Source organism: Ovis canadensis, chromosome 4 (genome assembly GCF_042477335.2).
Source record: "Ovis canadensis isolate MfBH-ARS-UI-01 breed Bighorn chromosome 4, ARS-UI_OviCan_v2, whole genome shotgun sequence".
Taxonomy (NCBI): domain Eukaryota; kingdom Metazoa; phylum Chordata; class Mammalia; order Artiodactyla; family Bovidae; genus Ovis; species Ovis canadensis.
The window spans coordinates 107970549-107989600 of record NC_091248.1 but is presented as its reverse complement, the minus strand read 5'-3'; the positions used below and the strand labels follow the sequence as shown (position 1 = coordinate 107989600).

The 19052-nt window shown below is 38.2% G+C and overlaps 1 protein-coding gene across 2 annotated transcripts in view; it reads left to right on the top strand.

The window, feature by feature from the left end:
- Positions 1-16604, top strand: part of TNPO3 (transportin 3) — an 83967-nt gene extending 67363 nt beyond the window's left edge. For both annotated transcript variants that reach the window (XM_069588333.1, XM_069588334.1), the window contains 7 exons: positions 345-461; positions 1311-1405; positions 2877-3033; positions 4296-4463; positions 6653-6765; positions 13843-13934; positions 15450-16604. In XM_069588333.1, coding sequence (XP_069444434.1) covers positions 345-461; positions 1311-1405; positions 2877-3033; positions 4296-4463; positions 6653-6765; positions 13843-13903 — 711 coding nt within the window. In that variant the 3' untranslated portion in view covers positions 13904-13934; positions 15450-16604. The remainder of the gene's footprint in view (positions 1-344; positions 462-1310; positions 1406-2876; positions 3034-4295; positions 4464-6652; positions 6766-13842; positions 13935-15449) is intronic.
- Positions 16605-19052: the final 2448 nt, after the last annotated feature.

Genomic DNA, 19052 nt, shown 5'->3' with positions numbered 1-19052 from the left:
AGCAACCTGTTGGTTAGAAAGTTTAGGTATACTTTATTAGGGCATTGCAAATATAACAGAAGCCTCGGATAATAACTTATGAATAGTTCCAGTCTGTAGTATTATACAACTCTCCTACAGCATTGTTTTGAAAAGGTGAAAGGTCGAAGGCCTGAATGAACTCTAAATAGAGTACTTGACAATTATTCAGCCCTATATCTTAGAAAATGTTGTCAACAAGCTTTATTACATTGTCTTAAAGAGAAGAGACCAATCTATCTCAGAATTTCTTCCCTCAGACAGCTGCCTAAGCTGATACTCTTTGACAGATGAATAATTGAACTAATTGGTTTTTCCCTTGGCAGATGGTAAATGTTTACCAGGTGCATCAGCATTCCTGTTTCCTGTACCTTGGTAGTATCCTTGTGGATGAATATGGCATGGAAGAGGGCTGTCGGCAGGGACTACTAGACATGCTCCAGGTGTGTTCTCTTGGAGGGTCTGAAGGCCTAGCAGTGTGTTCTTCACCATGTCTTTAATTCTGTTCCTTCTTCAGGTTTGCTTCCCAAGCATAATGATTTCCTAATATGGAAGTAGATCTTCCTAGTTACTCTGTGGACAGGCCTGCTTGGAAGAATGAGAGAGAGAGTGACTACACCAATGTGCTAGTCATTACAGTTATTGCTATCTAATTTATGTTCTCCAGAGATAGGATTTTTTGGGAAGATGGGCAAGTGGATTTAAAATAAAGGATCTCTTAGCTCAAGCATGATTATATTTTTAATTTCTTGCCTGAACAGTCAGTGAACTAGTTTACTTAGCAGGGATGGTCTCACCTTAGGGTAAATAGCAGGCATTGGAAAAGGCTTCCCATATACTGCTTTTACCCTCTCCTAGTCAGAGGGGAAAATATATTAGGGAGTTAAATCATGGTGCTCCTTTTCCCAAGAGGTATTTCCCTTTAAAATTGCCATTTCATAATTAGTATTATTAAAATATCAGCTACTCCCTTAGTTGACCAGATCATATCTAGTACATAAGCACAGTTGTCACTTCCAGAAACTTCTAAAACTTTGAGATGACATCTATCCAATTTCATCAACAAAAGTCTGTACCCTAAACCCTTTCTGAAATATAGACCTCATATGTGAATACTTTTTATGTCAACTGAGAAGGATTTTTGTCTTCCTTTTCTTGATCTGAATCTCATCACAGTCTTTTTCTTATCTGTGCTTTTACCTTTGTTCTCTGTGTATGTTGTGATATTTAGCAAGTCTGAATCCCATGGCATTTATTTACAAGCATTTGTTTTAAAATCATTTCTGTTTTAGGCACTGTGCGTCCCCACCTTTCAGCTCTTAGAACAGCAGAATGGACTCCAGAATCACCCTGACACAGTGGATGACCTATTCAGGCTAGCCACGAGGTCAGTCCTTCTGAAAAGCAACCTTTTATTTTATCAGTCATCCTCATCATTGCTTGGTCTTGTCACCTAACACTTACCTGTTTCCTTCTCTGTAAAATGAGGTAAGAGAAGTAGGTAGAGTAATTATTCATAATCCAAAGTTAAATCGTGAACCAGAGTATTGCCATAAATGAAGAAGAGTTGGATAAGCACAAGGGGAAATAACTGAGCTCCTTTCATAAAGGAGGGAACACACCCAAGACAATAAAAATGAGTTTTGCAAGAACATTTGACTAGACAGTCTCTAGAATCCTGTGTGGTTTTAATGTTTTATGCTATTGTGATATCATGCTTGACTTTAACTTTTTCTTGAGAAGTGTAGCATCCTTAAAATATAATCTTATCTCAGAATAAAAATTTTTTAGACTTTTAAGGTACTTTAAAAATTATCTGATACTGTACTTCCCATCTCTGCTCTTAGCCTACCACCCTATTTGTTGCTTAAATTCCTTTTACTAGTAACACTGACATTTGTATTCATTCTTAGTCCCTAGCTCAGGAATTTGATCCAAATCAGTTGGTAATGAACACTTTTTTTGATTCATTTTTGGACAAGTTAGAAAACCCTTTTTATTTATTTATTTATTTATTTATTTATTTATTTATTTATTTATTTATTGAGTTGGTATGAGAAAACTGTTGGGTGGGCCGTCAACCTGTTTTCCTTGTGTGTTTCTTGAAAAATTAATCTCAAGAGATTCTCTTTGCACAAATGATTGCCTGGTAAAATAAATTTGGAATGTTATTTTACTTTTTCTTGGAGATTTTCTATGAACATTAGAGAATCTGAGAAAATTGTATAGAGTTCCCATATACCCTTAGCTTCCCCCCTCCTTCCTTCACAGCCTACCTTGCTATCAGCATCCCCCACCAGAGTGGCCCATTTATTAAAATTAATGAACTTCCATTGACACATCATTTTTAAAGTACTTACTTTACATTAGGATTCTGTCTTGGTGGTGGTCTTCCTGTTGTTTAGTCGCTAAGCCATGTCTGACTCTTTGCGACCCCATGGACCATAGCCCACCAGGCTCCTCTGTCCATGGGATTTTCCAGGCAAGAATACTGGAGTGGGTTGCCATTCCCTTCTCCAGGGGTCTTTCCAACCCAGGGGTCTTTCCAACCCAGGGGTCAAATCTGTGTCTCCTACATTGCAGGCCAGTTCTCTACCATTGAGCCACCAGGGAAGCCAAGGTCTTTCTATGGGTTTGGACAAATGTATGACATATATCCACCATTGCAGCATCATAGAGAATAGTTTTAGTACTGTCAGTATCCCCTATGTTTTACCTATTCATGTTCCTACCCTCCACTCTGTCAATCCCTAACAACCATTGATCTTTTTACTGTCTCCATAGTTTTGCCTTTTACCCTGGTTACATTTTTATAGCCTAATTTTGTAATTTTTACCTTGCCTATCTTTACATACCAGGTTTATTCAGCGTAGCCCTGTTACCTTGCTGAGAAGCCAAGTTGTCATCCCGATCTTACAGTGGGCCATTGCCTCTACTACCCTGGACCACCGGGATGCCAATTGTAGTGTCATGAGGTTCCTACGAGACCTCATCCATACAGGGGTAGCCAATGATGTAAGTATAAACAAGGTATTAAATAGTTTTTCTACTTGTAGCTCATTATCACCTCATATATCATTCCTTATGGAAAAAGAAATATCTCATTTGATCTGTGTTGGTAGGTATATTCCATAGTGGATTATTCACTAACCAAAATATCAACTAGTAGATTTAAGACAACCTATACTACATGTTGTAAGCTGTATCAACTAGTCTAAACTGTCTCTGCTTCCAAGCCATTTGGTGTCTAATTGAAGAGAGAAATAGAGTTGTAAAGAACTAAACAACAGCAGCAAGGTAATATTTGATTGTCAGATAAGTGATAAAAGTTGTGATTGCTTTGAGATCAGAGGAGGGAAAACTCTTTGGAAAGAAGTAGGTTGGGATGACTTTCTGGACTAGGAGGGACCACAGTGGAGCCGTTTGGATGGATTGGAGGAAAATCTAAATGGGTATATAAATCATAATCAGAAAGGACTAAGTTTGTTAGTAGATACTTCAGAGACCTTTTTGGCTGGAGGTAAAGTGGTTCACAGAATTTTCAAACGTAGATTTGACTAGATGTGGAGTAGAGTTGAAAGTAAGGGAGAACAGTGAAGAAGTATGTGATAGACTAATTGAAGAGTTTTGACAGTAAAAAAAGAGAGGGAATGAAGGTAAATAGCTAGAAGTGAAAGGCACTTTAAAAGGTTTTTTTTTCCCAACGTATTAGAAATATGTATATTCAAAGACTAAAAGGAAGAAAATAAGTAAGATCTTTTTTTTAATTTATTATTTTTGTGGCCACCCACAGCATGTGGGATCTTAGTTCCTTGACCAAGGATCAAACCCAACCCCCAGCAATGAAAGTGCAGGATCTTAACCCTGGATCCCCAGGGAAGTTCCTAAGTAAGATTTTTTTTGATAGAGAAGGTTAGATATTTGATAGAAGTCTTCTTTTTTCAGTTGCTTTTTAAAAAAGGAAATAGGAATAGTTTATCTTTTACCAGAATAAAAGGTTAAAAGGATCGCTACTCTTAATCTCTAACCATTGTTTCTCCTCTGTGTTCTATTCTTGAAAAACCTAAGGGTTAAGGTTAATCTCAACTGAAGCCCTTACCCGTTTCCTTGAAACTAAACTCTTAATGTTTTCTTCCTTGTGACAGACAGTGCACCTTGTGAGTCCAGCTATTATATGTACTTTCTTCTCTGAGAAAGAAAATTACTAAAGGGGAAAGAGTACTTGCCCTTCAGAAAGTTGAAATTAGCACTTTCCTGTTGTTCCTGTTTTCTTACAGCATGAAGAAGACTTTGAATTACGGAAAGAACTAATTGGACAGGTGATGAACCAGCTTGGACAGCAGCTTGTAAGCCAGCTGCTTCACACGTGCTGCTTCTGCCTCCCCCCGTATACCCTACCGGATGTGGCCGAAGTGCTCTGGGAGATCATGCAGGTTGACAGACCGGTAAGATTGTTTGCATAAGGAACCCACTTTCAGTCTTGGACAGTTTCTTGAGAGGCTGACTCTAACTTTGAAACTAGTCCTATTGTATGCTCTTGGTGGTATGTCTTACATTGCTATGTTTAATTGTTAAATGAAGGAGCCAGTAGAAGGATTCTAGAGAATATGTCTGTGTCACTGTAAGAATCTAATACAGTAGTATTTTTGTTTTTCTAAAAAATACTCTTTGAGCCATTGCAGAGTGACAAGTTTATTCCAAACATCATTGATAATAGAAATAAAATTTCTGTACTCTTACTTTTTAATAGATATACTTGGTTTCCAGGTAACAAAAACCTTATTATATACATTTAACTTTACAAAAAACGTTGGATTTGTAAGCCTTTATTATCTCTTATCTTTCTGATCATGACCTTTCTAACAGGCCTTAAGATGATATGTCTTTATAGTTTTAATTTGCATTCCCATTATGATTGGTGACACTGAGCATTTTTTATGTATCTGTTGGCCTTTCATGTATCTTCTTTCAAGAAATGTTTGTTGAGGTCCTTTGCCCATTTTTTAACTGGGTTATTTGTTTTCTTGCTAGACTTCTGTGGGTTGGTTCTCTATGTATTTTAGATACTAACCTCTTTACCAGGTATACGGCTTACAAATACATGTTTTTTCCCTTTCCTTAGGTTTTCTTTTTACTTTGTTGATGGTTTCTATGCGGAAGCTTTTAAGTTTGATGTAGTTTCCTCTGTTTATTTTGCTGCTTGTGCTTTAGGTGTCGTTGCCAAAAAATCATTACCAAGACCTATGTCACAGTACTTTAGGCCTTTGTATTCTTCAAGGAGTTTGATGATTTCAGGTCTGTGTTTAGTCTTTAACCTGTTTTGAGCTACTTTTTGTGAGTGGTGAAAGGTAAGAGTCTAGTTTCTTTGTTTTACATGCAAATATTCAACTATCCCAGCACTGTTTATTGAGAAGGCTGTCTTTCCTACACTGGATATTCTCATCTCCTTTGTCCTATATTAGTTGACAGTATACAATTTAGTTTCTTACTGTTTTTATTTTCAGGGGATACTATGGTTAACTTATGGGTCATTTTGGATGCCAAAATGTTGTCAGTTAAGAGTTCGTTCTCCCTGTTTGCCTCTTCTTGTTTCTGTCTGAGTGGTGTGTTGTCTTCCTTGGAGGTAACACTTGGAGAATTCGGTGGTGCTTCCAAGCATTTCTAGTGGAATGTTACTTTTGGTCTAGTCTGTGGTGATCATGTGCTTAGTCACTCAGTCTGTGTCCGACTTTTTGCGACCCCATGGACTGTAGTCCACAGGTGCCTGTGTCCATGGGATTCTCCAGGCAAGAATACTGGAGTGGGTTGCCATTTCCTTCTCCAGGGGGTCTTCCTGACCCAAGAGCTCGAACCTACATCTCTTGTGTCTCCTGCTTTGGCAGGCAGATTCTTTTCCACTGTGCTCCCTTGGAAATCCCATTGTGATCATAAATTAACATAGTGGAAAAATACATAATGTAAAAAATGTAGGTATAAAAAAGTTCTTTTCAGCTAAAAACTATGAACAAAGCATACATCCTACTTAAAGACATGAAGAAAAATTAGAGCCAAAAAAGAAAACAAAAAGAGCAACAAAAAAGAATTTTCTTAACCTAAAGACTAGGCAGTTATCACAAAGGAACTGACTGGATGTGACTTCTATTGAGAGAAATGACCTTAAAATCCTTAAGATTCTGGATTCATATTTGTATATACACTTTTTTAAATGTTTACTTGTTATACTTTTTGACCCTGCTCTTTCTAGTACCTGAACTTTTGCTTTGGGTTGCCCTTGATCTCCAAGCTCAAGAGATTTTTGGCAGCAGTCTGATTTTTAAAATATTGCATGTTTAATGATAGAAACAGAATAATAACTTCATCCAGAAGAGACTTTACTTCCAAGGTAGAAGGGCTCCACCTGAAATGATGTCTGCTGCCCCCTTGAAGGGAGCCTGGGCATGCCTTTATAGGCTGTTCCAACCCTCAGTAGGTTGGAAGGCCAAAAATAGTACTTCTGTTAATTCCTTTATTTACTTCCAAGTCTGGAACGCTAATGCTACTAAGGAAAACTTGTGGGTTTTTGTTATTACCTGTAGGGTCTCAATTGAGTAAGCCCTGCCTCCCTTTAAAATGCTTATCCTTCTTCTCTGTACAGACTTTTTGTCGATGGTTAGAGAATTCTTTGAAAGGTTTGCCAAAGGAGACAACAGGGGGAGCCGTCACAGTGACACACAAACAACTTACAGATTTCCACAAACAAGTCACTAGGTGAGTGATAAACAGCAGCTGGCCTATGTAGGAAGAATGTCTTTGTTTCTTACATCATCTTAGTTACAAATACACCCAGTAATATTTTTGTGTGTATACCTTTATAAATTAAAATTTTATGTCTTCTTAATGCTTGAATTGCACAAATTGGTGTTGGAAACCAATCTATGGGGAAATATCACCATGTATGCCTACTTTATTGTTCATATGTATCAAACATATCCTAATAGGTAAGTGGAAGCATTATGTCTTCCAGCAGAACAACAGTGCCTTGAACAGCTCACTATCCTTCAGGAAATCTGTATCTTTTTAAAGTCCTTCCCAGCCCTTATCCATATTCAGGGGTCAAGAATGCAGGTGTCTGACTAGGTGAAGCAGTGGTTGTAAAATAGTTTGGAGTGATGCAGACTGATTGGGAAGTTTTTGCCATGCCTAATTTAGAAGATAAGCAAGTTCTAATTTAATGCAGGCCAAACGAAACCTCTCTCTGGGACACATTAGTCCCATGAGCCACTTGCTTACAGCCTAGTTAAAATGTTAAGTATACATGTATGGGTTTGTTGGGTTGGTTTTTTTCTCACTGTAAACATTATAAACATTTTAAATATAGCTACATAGTCTTCCTAATTACAGTTTTGTAGCTGTAAGATATTGATTGATTTCCTTACAGTGCTTCTATTAATTTTCATTTTTTTAGTATTATGAGTAATATTGAATGTCTAGCCCTTAACTTCTTTTGACTACTTTCCTTAAGAAATAATCACTGACTCAAAATTATGTGACTTTTATGGTTCTTGATAGTATTAACAACAGCAACTTAAATTGGATTTTGTAACTGTGTGTTAACCTTGCTCTGATATTTCTTTTTCTGTCTAGTCTTTAGAATTTTGACTAAATTTTAGGCAATGGCTTATATTCATACAGTTGTGTAATGATTTTAGGTCCAAAAATGAGTTATTGCAGTAAGGTTTGTAATAGTGGAAAAGAAGGAAAAAATACATGTGATGATACAGAAAAATATATAAGATATAAAGGGGGAAAAAACTATCGTATAACCCACTTTGCACTTAAGATTTTCTTGATTTAAAATTTTGATAAAATACAAACAAAATTTACTATCTTAACTTTTTTTAAACCATTTGTAAGTGTATTATTCAGTAGTATTGCTGCATTCACACAGTTGTGGAATTAACCCCCAATTTTTTTTATCTTGCAAAACTGAAAGTATATTTATTTAACTCCCCTTTCCCTCCTTCCTCTAGCCCCTAATAATCATCAGTCTACTGTCTAAGTTTAACTACTCATAAAGTGAAATCATATAGTTTTTGTCCTTTTGTGATTGACTTAGCATAATGTCCTCAAGGTTCATCCAGCATTGTAGCAGGAATCAGAATTTCCTTCCTTTTAAAGGCTGAGTAACATTCCATTGTATGCGTATGTTGTATCTTCATCCATTCATCCTTTGATGGACATTTGGTTGATTCTGCCTCTTGGCTATTGTGATTGATTCTGCTATAAACATGAGTGTATAAATATTGCTTCAAGACCCCACTTTCAGTTCTTCTGGGTTGATACCCAGAAGTGGAATTGCTGAATCATATGGCAATTCTGTGTTTATTTTTTCTTGCATAACTGCCATACTGTTTTCCATAGCAGCTATACCATTTTGCATTCCCATCAATGGTGCACAGGTTCTAGTTTCTCCATATCTATTTTTATTTTTGTTGCCTGTGCTTTTGGTGTTACATTCAGGAAATCATTACCAAATACAATGTCATGAAGCTTTTCCCCAATATTTTCTTCTGAGAGTTTCATAGTTTTAGGATTTACACTTAGGTCTTTGATTCATTTTGAGATAGTTTCTGTATGTGATGTATGTTAAGGGTCTGACTTCATTCTTTTGCAGTTTTCCCTGCACTGTCCTTTTTTCATTGAATGGTCTTGGTACCCTTATTGAAAATCATTTATATGTAAGGGATTTATTTCTGGACTCTTTATTCTATCCCAGTGGTTGTCTTTATTTCAGTCCCATACTGTTTTGATTATTATAGCTTTGTAATAAGTTTTGAAATTGGGAAATTGAGACCTCCAACTTTGTTTGTTTGTTTTCAAGAGGTTTTTGGCTATTTGGAGTCCCTTGAGATTTCATATGATTTCTTTTTTGGACTCTAATCCTAGGTTTATTCCACATAATCCTTTTACTCTACACAAGAAAGTACGACAAACACGACATTATCTAAAATACTACAAAGTTACAAAACTCAAAACAGAAAATGTATAGTACTAAGTCGACAATAAAGGCCAAAGAAGCACTGGACACATTACTGAGGTGACCTGCCTGGCCACCATGAATGCCAGCGCAGCAGGTGGAACGGTGTTCATACGAAGTTTAGGATAGGCTTTTCTGTTTCCACAAAAAACGTCATTGGGAGTTTTGGCTGGGATTGCATCGTATCTGTTGATTACTTCATTATAGCACTGACACCTTAACAGTATTGGGTTTTCTAGTCTGTGAACAGAAGATGTCTTTCCATTTATTGGTGTCTTTAATTTCTTTCAGTCACATTTTATAATTTATTTTACTCTTTTTCATGCTGTTGTAAATGAACCAACTTGTACATTTAAAAGCTGTTCTATTATATATATACACACACACACACACACACAGAGGCTACTTTATTACAAATAATAAGTAGTAAATTATGTACATAGGATTTTTCCTAACCTGTGCTATTTTTTTTTCATGAGCATAGTGTATATACTTTTACGATTAAAACCAGACCTAGTTTTTTAAAAGGAGATAAAACTAAATGTTAATCTTTTTTAATGAGAATTGATTTCTTGTTACTCTCAAAAATAGTTTACTTTCTCATTCCCCAGAGTCTCCAATAATTTTGTTAATGTTAAAATCCCTAATCTTTTAGTATTACTTTTTTGTAGTTTACAAAGTGGCCTAACTTCATGTCCCAGAAATAACTGACTTTGGGCCACAGATCAAGTGACATGCATGACTTAAAAATAGCATGTGACTGCCTTCATGACATATTTTGCCAAAGGAGGAGATCTCCTCTCTAGTAGATAGTCATATACTAATTGGGATAACCTTAAAAAACTCTCTCTTTTTTTTTTGTTTTTTTTAAACTATGAATCTTCCCAGTTGAAGTAGTATTCTACCTGCAAGGTGTCTCAGGGGAAAGAAGTATAACAGTTGTTTCTCTCTGCTTCTGTTTTTCTCTGTTTTATCCAGTGTTGCTCTTTAGAAGGACAGGATCATATTGGCCCTAGATTGGTGCGAATGAGAGCATGGGGAGAACCTTCAAAGGAGGTCTGGGCTTAAAGTCAAGGCTGTTGGTTTGAATCTTGCCACTTACTGTTACTTTGCAGGAGATTTTTTATCTGTAAAATAGAGTTAGTGATACCTAGCTCTTAGGGTTATGGTAAAATACCAAGTAGAAATTTAAAGATGATCTGGCACGTAGTAGGTGATCAGTGAATGTTAATTTTCTCCTTGGAAAAGAGCCTGCCAGAATGTCATTATGTACTTGCAAAACTAGCTAGAGCGTGTCTCCCTCAGCTCTAAGGCAGCCACCCACACGTGGAATAAGTCTCTACCAAGTTCATATTTCCTTATCCAGGCTAATACATGATGGATAGAAATACAGCATAAGAAATAAAAGTCATGGACATTCCATAATGTAAGGAAAATCTTGAGGCTAGGAAAATGAACCCAAATAATGCATTGCTTTAAACAAAAATATCTGTGATCTTTGTCCTGTAATACAGGAAAATAAGATACATTATCAACCTGGCCTGCTTGATTTCTTACTGCTAAGCAAGTTTTACAGCTCCTCCTTTAGTAGGCGGTGACATATGGTGGGAAATGAACAGAAGTAAGAGGTAATATTGAGGTTCTAGAGAAAGGATTTGAAATTGCTCACCTCCTCTTAGTAATTCTCTTTCTTTCATGTGTGCATTGCCCCTGAACCTTCTGTTCCACACATGACTCAGTCTCCCTTTTGGTTTTAAGATCCTGTTACTCCTGCCTCAACATGCTGCTTTGTTTGCCATCCTAGCAGGGAGGGTAAACTGGTTCAGTTTCATTTCAGCAAGTCCAAGCCTGTTTCTCATATGTACTGGTAATTAATTCCCTGGCATTTTTAGCTGGCCAACTTGAAGAAAACTAGAGTTTTTCATTCTAAAATATCATTCTTGCTTTCCAGATACCCCTAAGCATGTCCAGAAGAAATTTTGCCGTCATTTCCCATTTCTCTTGTCTTGGTACTTACTCTGTGAGTGTCACTTGCATGAGGATCTCAAGGTCAGAAGATAGGAATACGAAGCCCTGACACTAGAATAGGCCGGTATGGGGGTGTCTTCTTGCTGAATGAAGTCAGTAGTTAGAGCTTGATCACTTTCCATTATGCACATCAGATGAAAAGAGCTACGTTTCTCAGCACACTACTGGGATTATGGGGCTTGAGGAATAGTGACCATGAAATTACTCAAAGGTATGGTGAAAGTCTCCTGGGCATGTATCTGGAGAAAACTGTAATTTGAAAAGATAACATGCACCCCGGTGTTCATAGTAACACTATTTACAGTAGCCAGGTCACGGAAGCAACCTCTAAATGTCTGTCAACGGATGAGTGGATGAAGATGTGGTGTATATACACAATGAAGTTCTACTCAGCCATAAAAAGGAATGAAATAATGCCATTTGCAGCAACATGGAAGGAGCTAGAGATGATCATACTGAGTAAAGAAAGGAAAGTCAGAAAGAGAAAGACAACATTATGATCTTACATGTGGAATCTAAAAATATGACACAAATGAACATATTTACAAAACAACGACAAGACAGATATAGAAAACAAACTTATGATTACCAAAGGGGAAAGGATTGAGGGAGGGATAAATTACATTGTATTTTCAATCAACTCTACTTCGATTATTTAAAAGTAAATAAATAAAGGATAAGGATTAGGATGGTGGGACTAGAAGTCAGAAAATTCTACAAAAACAATGGCAATTTTGAATGAATGAATATAAATAAATAGGTGTAAATTAAAACAATCCCAAAATATTAAATGCCAGGAGGACTGAGGCAGAAAACAGAAAATAGTTCTAGTTTTTAAGTAAGTTTTTATTTATTTATTTATTTTAAATCCATTTCTTTGGACTTAATCACCAAGGACACTTAAGTTAAACATTGACTAAAACTCTTGACAGCAGAGCAGTTGCTGACAGGATTGGGGGCAGAAGCTGAGCTGATTCTAGAGACTGTAGCCATAACTCATTTTACCCTTTCTCACCACAGTTCTCCTGTACTTGTATTTGGGTTTCAGTACTTTTTCGTGTGTCATGAAAGAGGCTAAGAATGGAGTTGTCGTTTCTTTTCCATAGTTAACCAGAATCTCCTGCTGAAGAAGGGTAGAATTGAAGAACATGTAAGGCTTTAGGATCACAAAAGATTTTGAGTCTCTAACATTATCCTAAGTTTATCTCTTTCCTGTTGTTTTAGTCCCTTATAATATCAGTAACACACCACACAGTGACTTTTCTAGAGTTACATATCTTCCTCCTTCATGACTTTCAGAAGCATGTGTGATAGGGGTTCACTCACCAAGGCTGCCTACTTAGAGTCAGTGTTGATTTGGAAACAGAGAAATGTTATGCTTTTATTGAAACATGTTAAATTCACAGGGCAAATGGCAGAACTTCCATAAAACTAGAAGATCTTCTTTAATTTCCTTACGTTTTTAGAATGGAGGGAGACTAGAAGAAAGTTTCTGTTTAATCAAGTCCTGAAATCTAAATCAAAGTTCTTAGTGATGTTTCAGACCCTATAATAAATAGCTGAGGAATCCAGATACAGGCACTTAAGGTGATAGCTCTCATTACCTTCTTTTATGCTGGATCACAGTTAGTGATTCCCGCTCTGACATTTAACCATTACAGGAAGGAGAGAGCTTTCTTCTGACATTGAATCCTAGGCTATAGGCTGTGGTCCCTGATTTTTTCAGCGCCAAAGAGAGTGCCACATAAGGGTGAGCATATTATTAATTGAATGTGCTTTGTTTAGCTGAGCCTCATGTTCAGTTACCAAAAACTATTATGAAGACTGGCAGAAAAGAATGCAGCTGGCATCAACTTGTTTTTTGGTGACAGGCTTAAGACAAAGGAAGCCTTTTGAAAAAACAGGGTCAAATGAATATTGGGCTATTCATACCACCTAGGCACCTCTGTGCTTGCCTGAAGACCAAGACCAGCTTCCTCCTCCTCCCTTTGTTCATGCCTTAACCCTTTCCTCTCTCCTTTCCCTTCTCCTCCCACAGCGGAAATCTTGAGCAGCCTGTTCAACTAGACTGATTGAGAGTTACTTGCTGAACTGGGCTTTAAAACAAAATCTGCTTTTGGAAAAGAATGAGGAAACCAGGGTACCTAAGTTAGCTCAGTTCATAGAGTTAAAATTATCCACCTTAGATGAATATGCTTGCTTTTTTACTTTGAGGGTTCTGACTTCTTAGATTTATCAAGGACATTAACCAAGTATTGTTACTGTTATTTGGCCGCACAGCATATGGGATCTTAGTTTCCTGATCAGGGATCGAAACTTTGTCCCCCTACAGTGGAAGTGCAGTCTTCCACTGGACTACCAGGGAAGTCCCACAAGCAAGTTTTATTGTTGTAGCAGCCTATATTTGTCAAATGCTATTTTGTTCCCGTTCTGTTATCCTAAGCACTTTACATACAGGAACTGATTTAATCCCCAGAACATCTTGGGGTAGATAATGGATGAGGAAACTGAGGCAGATTGGTAACTTGCTCAAAGACAATGAAACCAAGATTTAAACCTAAGCAAGTTTTTCTCCAAAGCCCACTCTTTAAGGGCCACATAGCTTAATTATTCCCATATACAGTAGTTAATATTTACCCCTGAGTTACAGAAAGATCAAAAGTAGGGTCAAGAGCAGAGCTGGGACAGTTCTCAGCGTCCCTCAAAGTTGTGGTTGCTTTTCATTGTATTATACTTTTCTTATCAGGCAGGGGCCAACCTACCTTTCTTTTCTTTTCTAGTGCTGAGGAATGTAAACAAGTTTGCTGGGCCTTGCGAGACTTTACCAGGTTGTTTCGATAGCTCACACTCCCGTACTGTGCCTGTCACCCAGGTGAGTGGTGGCTGTCAGGAGTACTTGAGGGTGGGCACAGGTTTTAATGCCCATCATGGGACTAGTACTATAGCTTAAGTTTTTGGATGCCATTCACCGCCATAAGAAAGTTACTATTGCAGAGTATCTTTTTTAAAAAATTCCTCCCTTCCTCTTCTTACAGATACTTCCAGAATGGTAAGTATGTGTGGTGACAGATGAGAGTACTTTTCAACCTGGCTATTTTGGTGAAAACAGTGCTGGCCTTAAATCCATGATACATGGCACTGCCCTCCTAAAACTGATCTTTCAGATTTGAGGAGCAAAGAGGCTGTTCTTACCAATTTTTATCATTTTAACACTGAAATGCCAGGCTTTTGACCGAGGCAGGAGGTATAGGAAAGGAGCCAGCCTGTTTGTCTAGCCCCTGATCATCATCAGTTTTCTCCATGGACTTCCTGATTCTGAAGTAAAGCAGAGAAGCTTAGCTGAGGAAGGGAAGGACTGAGTGGTGGGATCTGGGTGCCTGTTTCTTGACTGAGAGAAGAAAGGCAGCCCTCCTGTAAGTCCACTCTTTGATGTTGTAAGCCAAATTTATCCTCCTTGGAGGTAATTCTTGATGAATGTGTAGCCCTCTCATTGGTGTTTTTGTGATTAAATGCTTTATGGGTAAAGATGCTGTTCAGCAGTGCCACCCATACCAGAAATTGTTCTAAACTTTGGTTTTTTAATTAGTAATATCATTTGGAATCCTCAGGTTTTGCAGTGTCTGAATAGCTAATATTGATGCACATAGGGTTATTTGTGCGTAGCTGTGGGTATTCGTAGTTAACGTTTATGGAGCCCTGATTGCGTGTCTGGTACTATCCTAAGTACTTTGTATCATGTACAAAGCATATTATGTACTAACTGTAAGATAGTCCTCGCACAGTCCTCTGGATTAGTTACTATTATTATTTCCATTTTACAAATGAGGAAATTTGTAAATGAGGTTTGAAGATGTTAAGTAATTTGCTTGATGCCACAGTCAGTAATTGATAGACCCACAGTTCACTTTTCTGGTGTCAGAATCTTCACCTTTACCCACTCTACTTAAAGCTTTTACATAGTACCCTTTACGTAAAGTCTAGATCAGTGATTTTTAAACCTTTTTTTAGTAGGCAGAGCTTTCTTTCAAAGTAAAATCTTGCATGAAACCCCAGTATTTAAGCAGACTTAAATGGAGGTTTCCGGGTTTGGTTTTGGAGTAGGCAGCCTGGATCTGCTGGCTACTCCTTACCCCTACATATTACCCCTGAGCACACTCAGAATTGGAAAAGAATGACAGACAGTATTTCATTAAACCAGTAGCTCCTTTAAAATGACAAGGTAAAAAATCCAAGTGCTTCTTTTCCTTTGTTTTTAAACTGAAGTTCTTACATCAGAGGCCAGAGTGAGGTACTGGAGCATGTATAGAACTTCTGCCTTGTAGTTGACTTTATGAAGTGCTTGCCATCTCCTGGACCAGTTAATTGACTGTCTTCTCTCTTTTGTCAGGAATGTCTTTTTTAATTAGAAGACAGGAAGAAAACAAAAACCAGACTGTGTCCCACAATCAGAAACCTCCACTGTGGCAGAGGGGCCTTCACCCGCCACCAAGGCATCCCGCCAGACAGGGAGAGACTCCAGCCTTCCAAGGCCACCCTGAGGAGTTCCTGTTTGGGGATGTGAGGGAGAATCAGCGCTGTTTAGAGAGATGGCTGTGGCCTGTCCGGCGTGGTGGGAGGGGAGCTGGTTTCCTGGTGAACTTGTTTCTAAAAGGAAAAAAATTTTAAAGAAATAAAAAAGAAAAAAAAAAGGAAAACTAAACTGAAACTACAATTGAAAACATTCTCCTGGTAGCAAATGACATGCACACTTACATACATGTACCTACACACATACATGCTAGCTTGCATGTGTGCACACAGAAAAATGAAATTACAAATCTTTCTGTGAAACAACAACATTTACTTAGGGAAGATGGGGATTCAAATGAATTAAACAGCTGCAATCGGAAGGAAAGGGTCAGGATCATCTCTTATTGTTTTGTCCTTTCATTCTCTCCTCCCCTCTCTTCTTTTCCTTTCCCCTTCCTCTTTTAATGAAAGTGAGTTGAAATTTCTCCTCGTGTCCCAACTTGTGTCTGGTCCCAACTGTTTATTCTCACCTTTAGAGTTGTTCACATAAGGAGAAGTAAGCAAAGAGCCTGTTCTGCTTTTTATCATGGTCACATCAATGATATTAGGACCTGCCAGGGCCAAAATTCATGTATACGCCAACTCTGACCCTATTCAGTCTCTTTAAGTCCAGTCATCTTTGGAGAGAAGAGCCAAAATTAGGGTGAGTGGGATACAAATACTTTTTATTTTTTTCTTTTTCGTTAATTTTTTACCCATGGACTTGAGAGAGGAAAACAGAAGGTGGGAGAATGGAAAAAAGTGTTTACAGGGCTAACTATATTACTGAAAAATGTGGAAATTATTTGACTTCATGAGGGGTGAGGCAGGAGAGGAAAGCTGAAGCAAGCCCTGGATGCTTTAAAGGAATTGTAGCCCTGCACAGGCACTGGACACGAGGACATGTCCTGTCTGGTGGTGTTGCCATCTCAAGAACAAATCAACAGCAACGAAAGAAAGAAAGAAAAAAGAACAATAAATTTTTAAAATTTAATCAGTGTTTGTTTTTCCGTCCTTTCACTGCCTCATAAATCTGAGATGGTACAGCTGGTGACTGCCTGAGTGAAGTCTTAGTTGTTCTCTAATAGATGTCTGGGTATGGAGGTTGAAAGCCAGGTCCCTCCCACTGCCCAGACCCTTCATATTTCAGGGGAGTGGCTCGCTCTGCGTCTTTCATTCTTCCAGCTTACCCTAAAACTCCTGCTACATTCTGTCCTCCCGTATGGCCTCAGTGGGTAGGAGAATGGGTCACTTGGCATGTTAAACAGAATGTAGTGTGTTCTTTTTGCAGTGGCCATCCAAGTAGATTGTTTCCTAACTACTGAATAGTCAATCTTGAAAAAAAAAGAGCCCTGTAATGAAGAGTCATTGACATAAAATGAGCTGCATGTGTTTAAGGTATACAGTTGGTAAGCTTTTAACATAGGGCACACACATGAAACCATAAAGACAGTGAACCTAAGTTCTTCTCCCAAAAGTTTCTTCATGCCTCTTCCCATCCTCTCCCACACTCAAGTGACCACTGCTCTCCTGTCATTGTGGAGTAGTTTGCATTTTCCTGAGCTTTATGTAAATGAGGTCAAAGAGTATGTTAGTAATTGGGCTTAGAGCTAATAACCTTGACCACAAAGTTGCATCTAGCATTTGGAGTCCTTGAAACAAACCTCTCTGCATAATATCAGCTCTGAGTTTTATTCTCTAAAGAGGCAGTGTTACAAAGTGGAGAAAAAAAACGAGTATGGAACAGTATTTGGAATAAGATGATCAAATTCTGGGGATCAGCACCTTACCTTAGTGATCCTGCTCATTTTCTGGCTAAACAAAATTTTGAAGCCTAATTCAGCCTTAGGTCCTTACAATGATCCATTGACTTTAGTCTGTTTAAGGAATTTGGCTTTTATCACAGAAAGTTGTATCTGGGACTGAAAAATGTGAAAGGCTTAATACGACTCCCCAGCCACCAAAAAGTAGCCTTTGGAATATATATCTTAGTATATATCAAGAACATCTCCACAGCTACAGTATTGAAAACCAGAACTGTTATTAATGGTTCTCGTTGTAATCTTCAGTGTCAGATTGTTTACTTAATACAAATAGTCTTGCTAACAACTTTTGTCATAACAAGGATACCCACCTATATTTCAGTTTAAAAGGATCAGTTTACTGTTTGGGGTCAGGTATCCTAATATAATCCTGTCTTCCTGCTTGACATTGTCTAGTGGAAGTAGAATGAGTCTTACACCTGAATTAACCTGTCATAAAGTTCCCACGGAGCTGTACCCTTATTTCCATGACTGACTTAGCCAAGTAATTTTAGTCATGATTGTGTGAAACACAAATCACCCATTGGGCCTATTCCCAGCAAGATTTTACTAAGGAGAAGTAACTTATAATTTTATGTACCTGTTCTATAAAGATCAATAACTTGAGAGTGTATTGTAAATAAGATAGGATCTTTTGGATGGCATCCACACCTCATGAAAAGTACATGTCCACATTGTGTAGCCCTGGTACTAAGTCGCTTTACAAGGATGAAAGCCAAAAATCCAGAGAAGTTAAATATCCAAGATTTTGCAACAAGGTATGTCCAATTTTGGTGAGATGTATTACTAGCAAGTGAGAAGGTTGCCTTGTGAGAACACTCCTCTGACAAAAATGGGGGAAAGCTATTAATATTCTCTCCTACTGGACAAAGACTGAGAAGTTCTTCAGGTTAGTGAAAAGCTGAATAAGAGGAAGGAGTCTTGAATTAAAAGGGAGTATTATGTCGGATACAAGGATGAACTTGGGGAGGAGAAGCCTTGAAGAACTGAGGGAAACTACCGCATGCTAAAGAGGTGTATGCATCCCCAGCATCATGAGCATCAGTATTCTGTGGATTCCAACCTGCATGCTAGCAGAGGCCACCAGGGCAAAGGCCACTACCAAGGGGAACTGGAGCCTAGTGGAGCAGTGAATGGCAACACGTTGTCCTGGCTTTAACTCTGGAACTTAATGATATTCAGTATCTGCTACTGGGGGGCTGGCAGAGCGGGGAGGGTTGGCAGTGTAGCGGCTAGTGCTCCATCCGCCACTGGCTACGACAACACAGTCACCCTACAGGAAATGGTGGCCAGGCGTGCCGGGGTTTTTTGCTTTTTGCTTTCATTTTTGTTAAATCAAAATGTAAGTAGAAGCCAAAGGAGGATCCTCAGCAGCCACTGCACTGCCTGCAGTATTGGAGAAGTCAGTCCAGGGAAGGTCGCCTGCTTCATCGTTTCATCTACTCAGGTGAGAATGGCAATTCATCTCTGTGTCTTCCTTGCAAATAACCATGAGAGACATCAGATAAATCCAGACTGAGACATTCTAAAATGTACCCTCCAAGCCATCCAAGTCATCCAAAACCAGGGAAGTCCAAGAACCAGTTAAATCAGTGATAGCTAGGGAGACACGATCACTA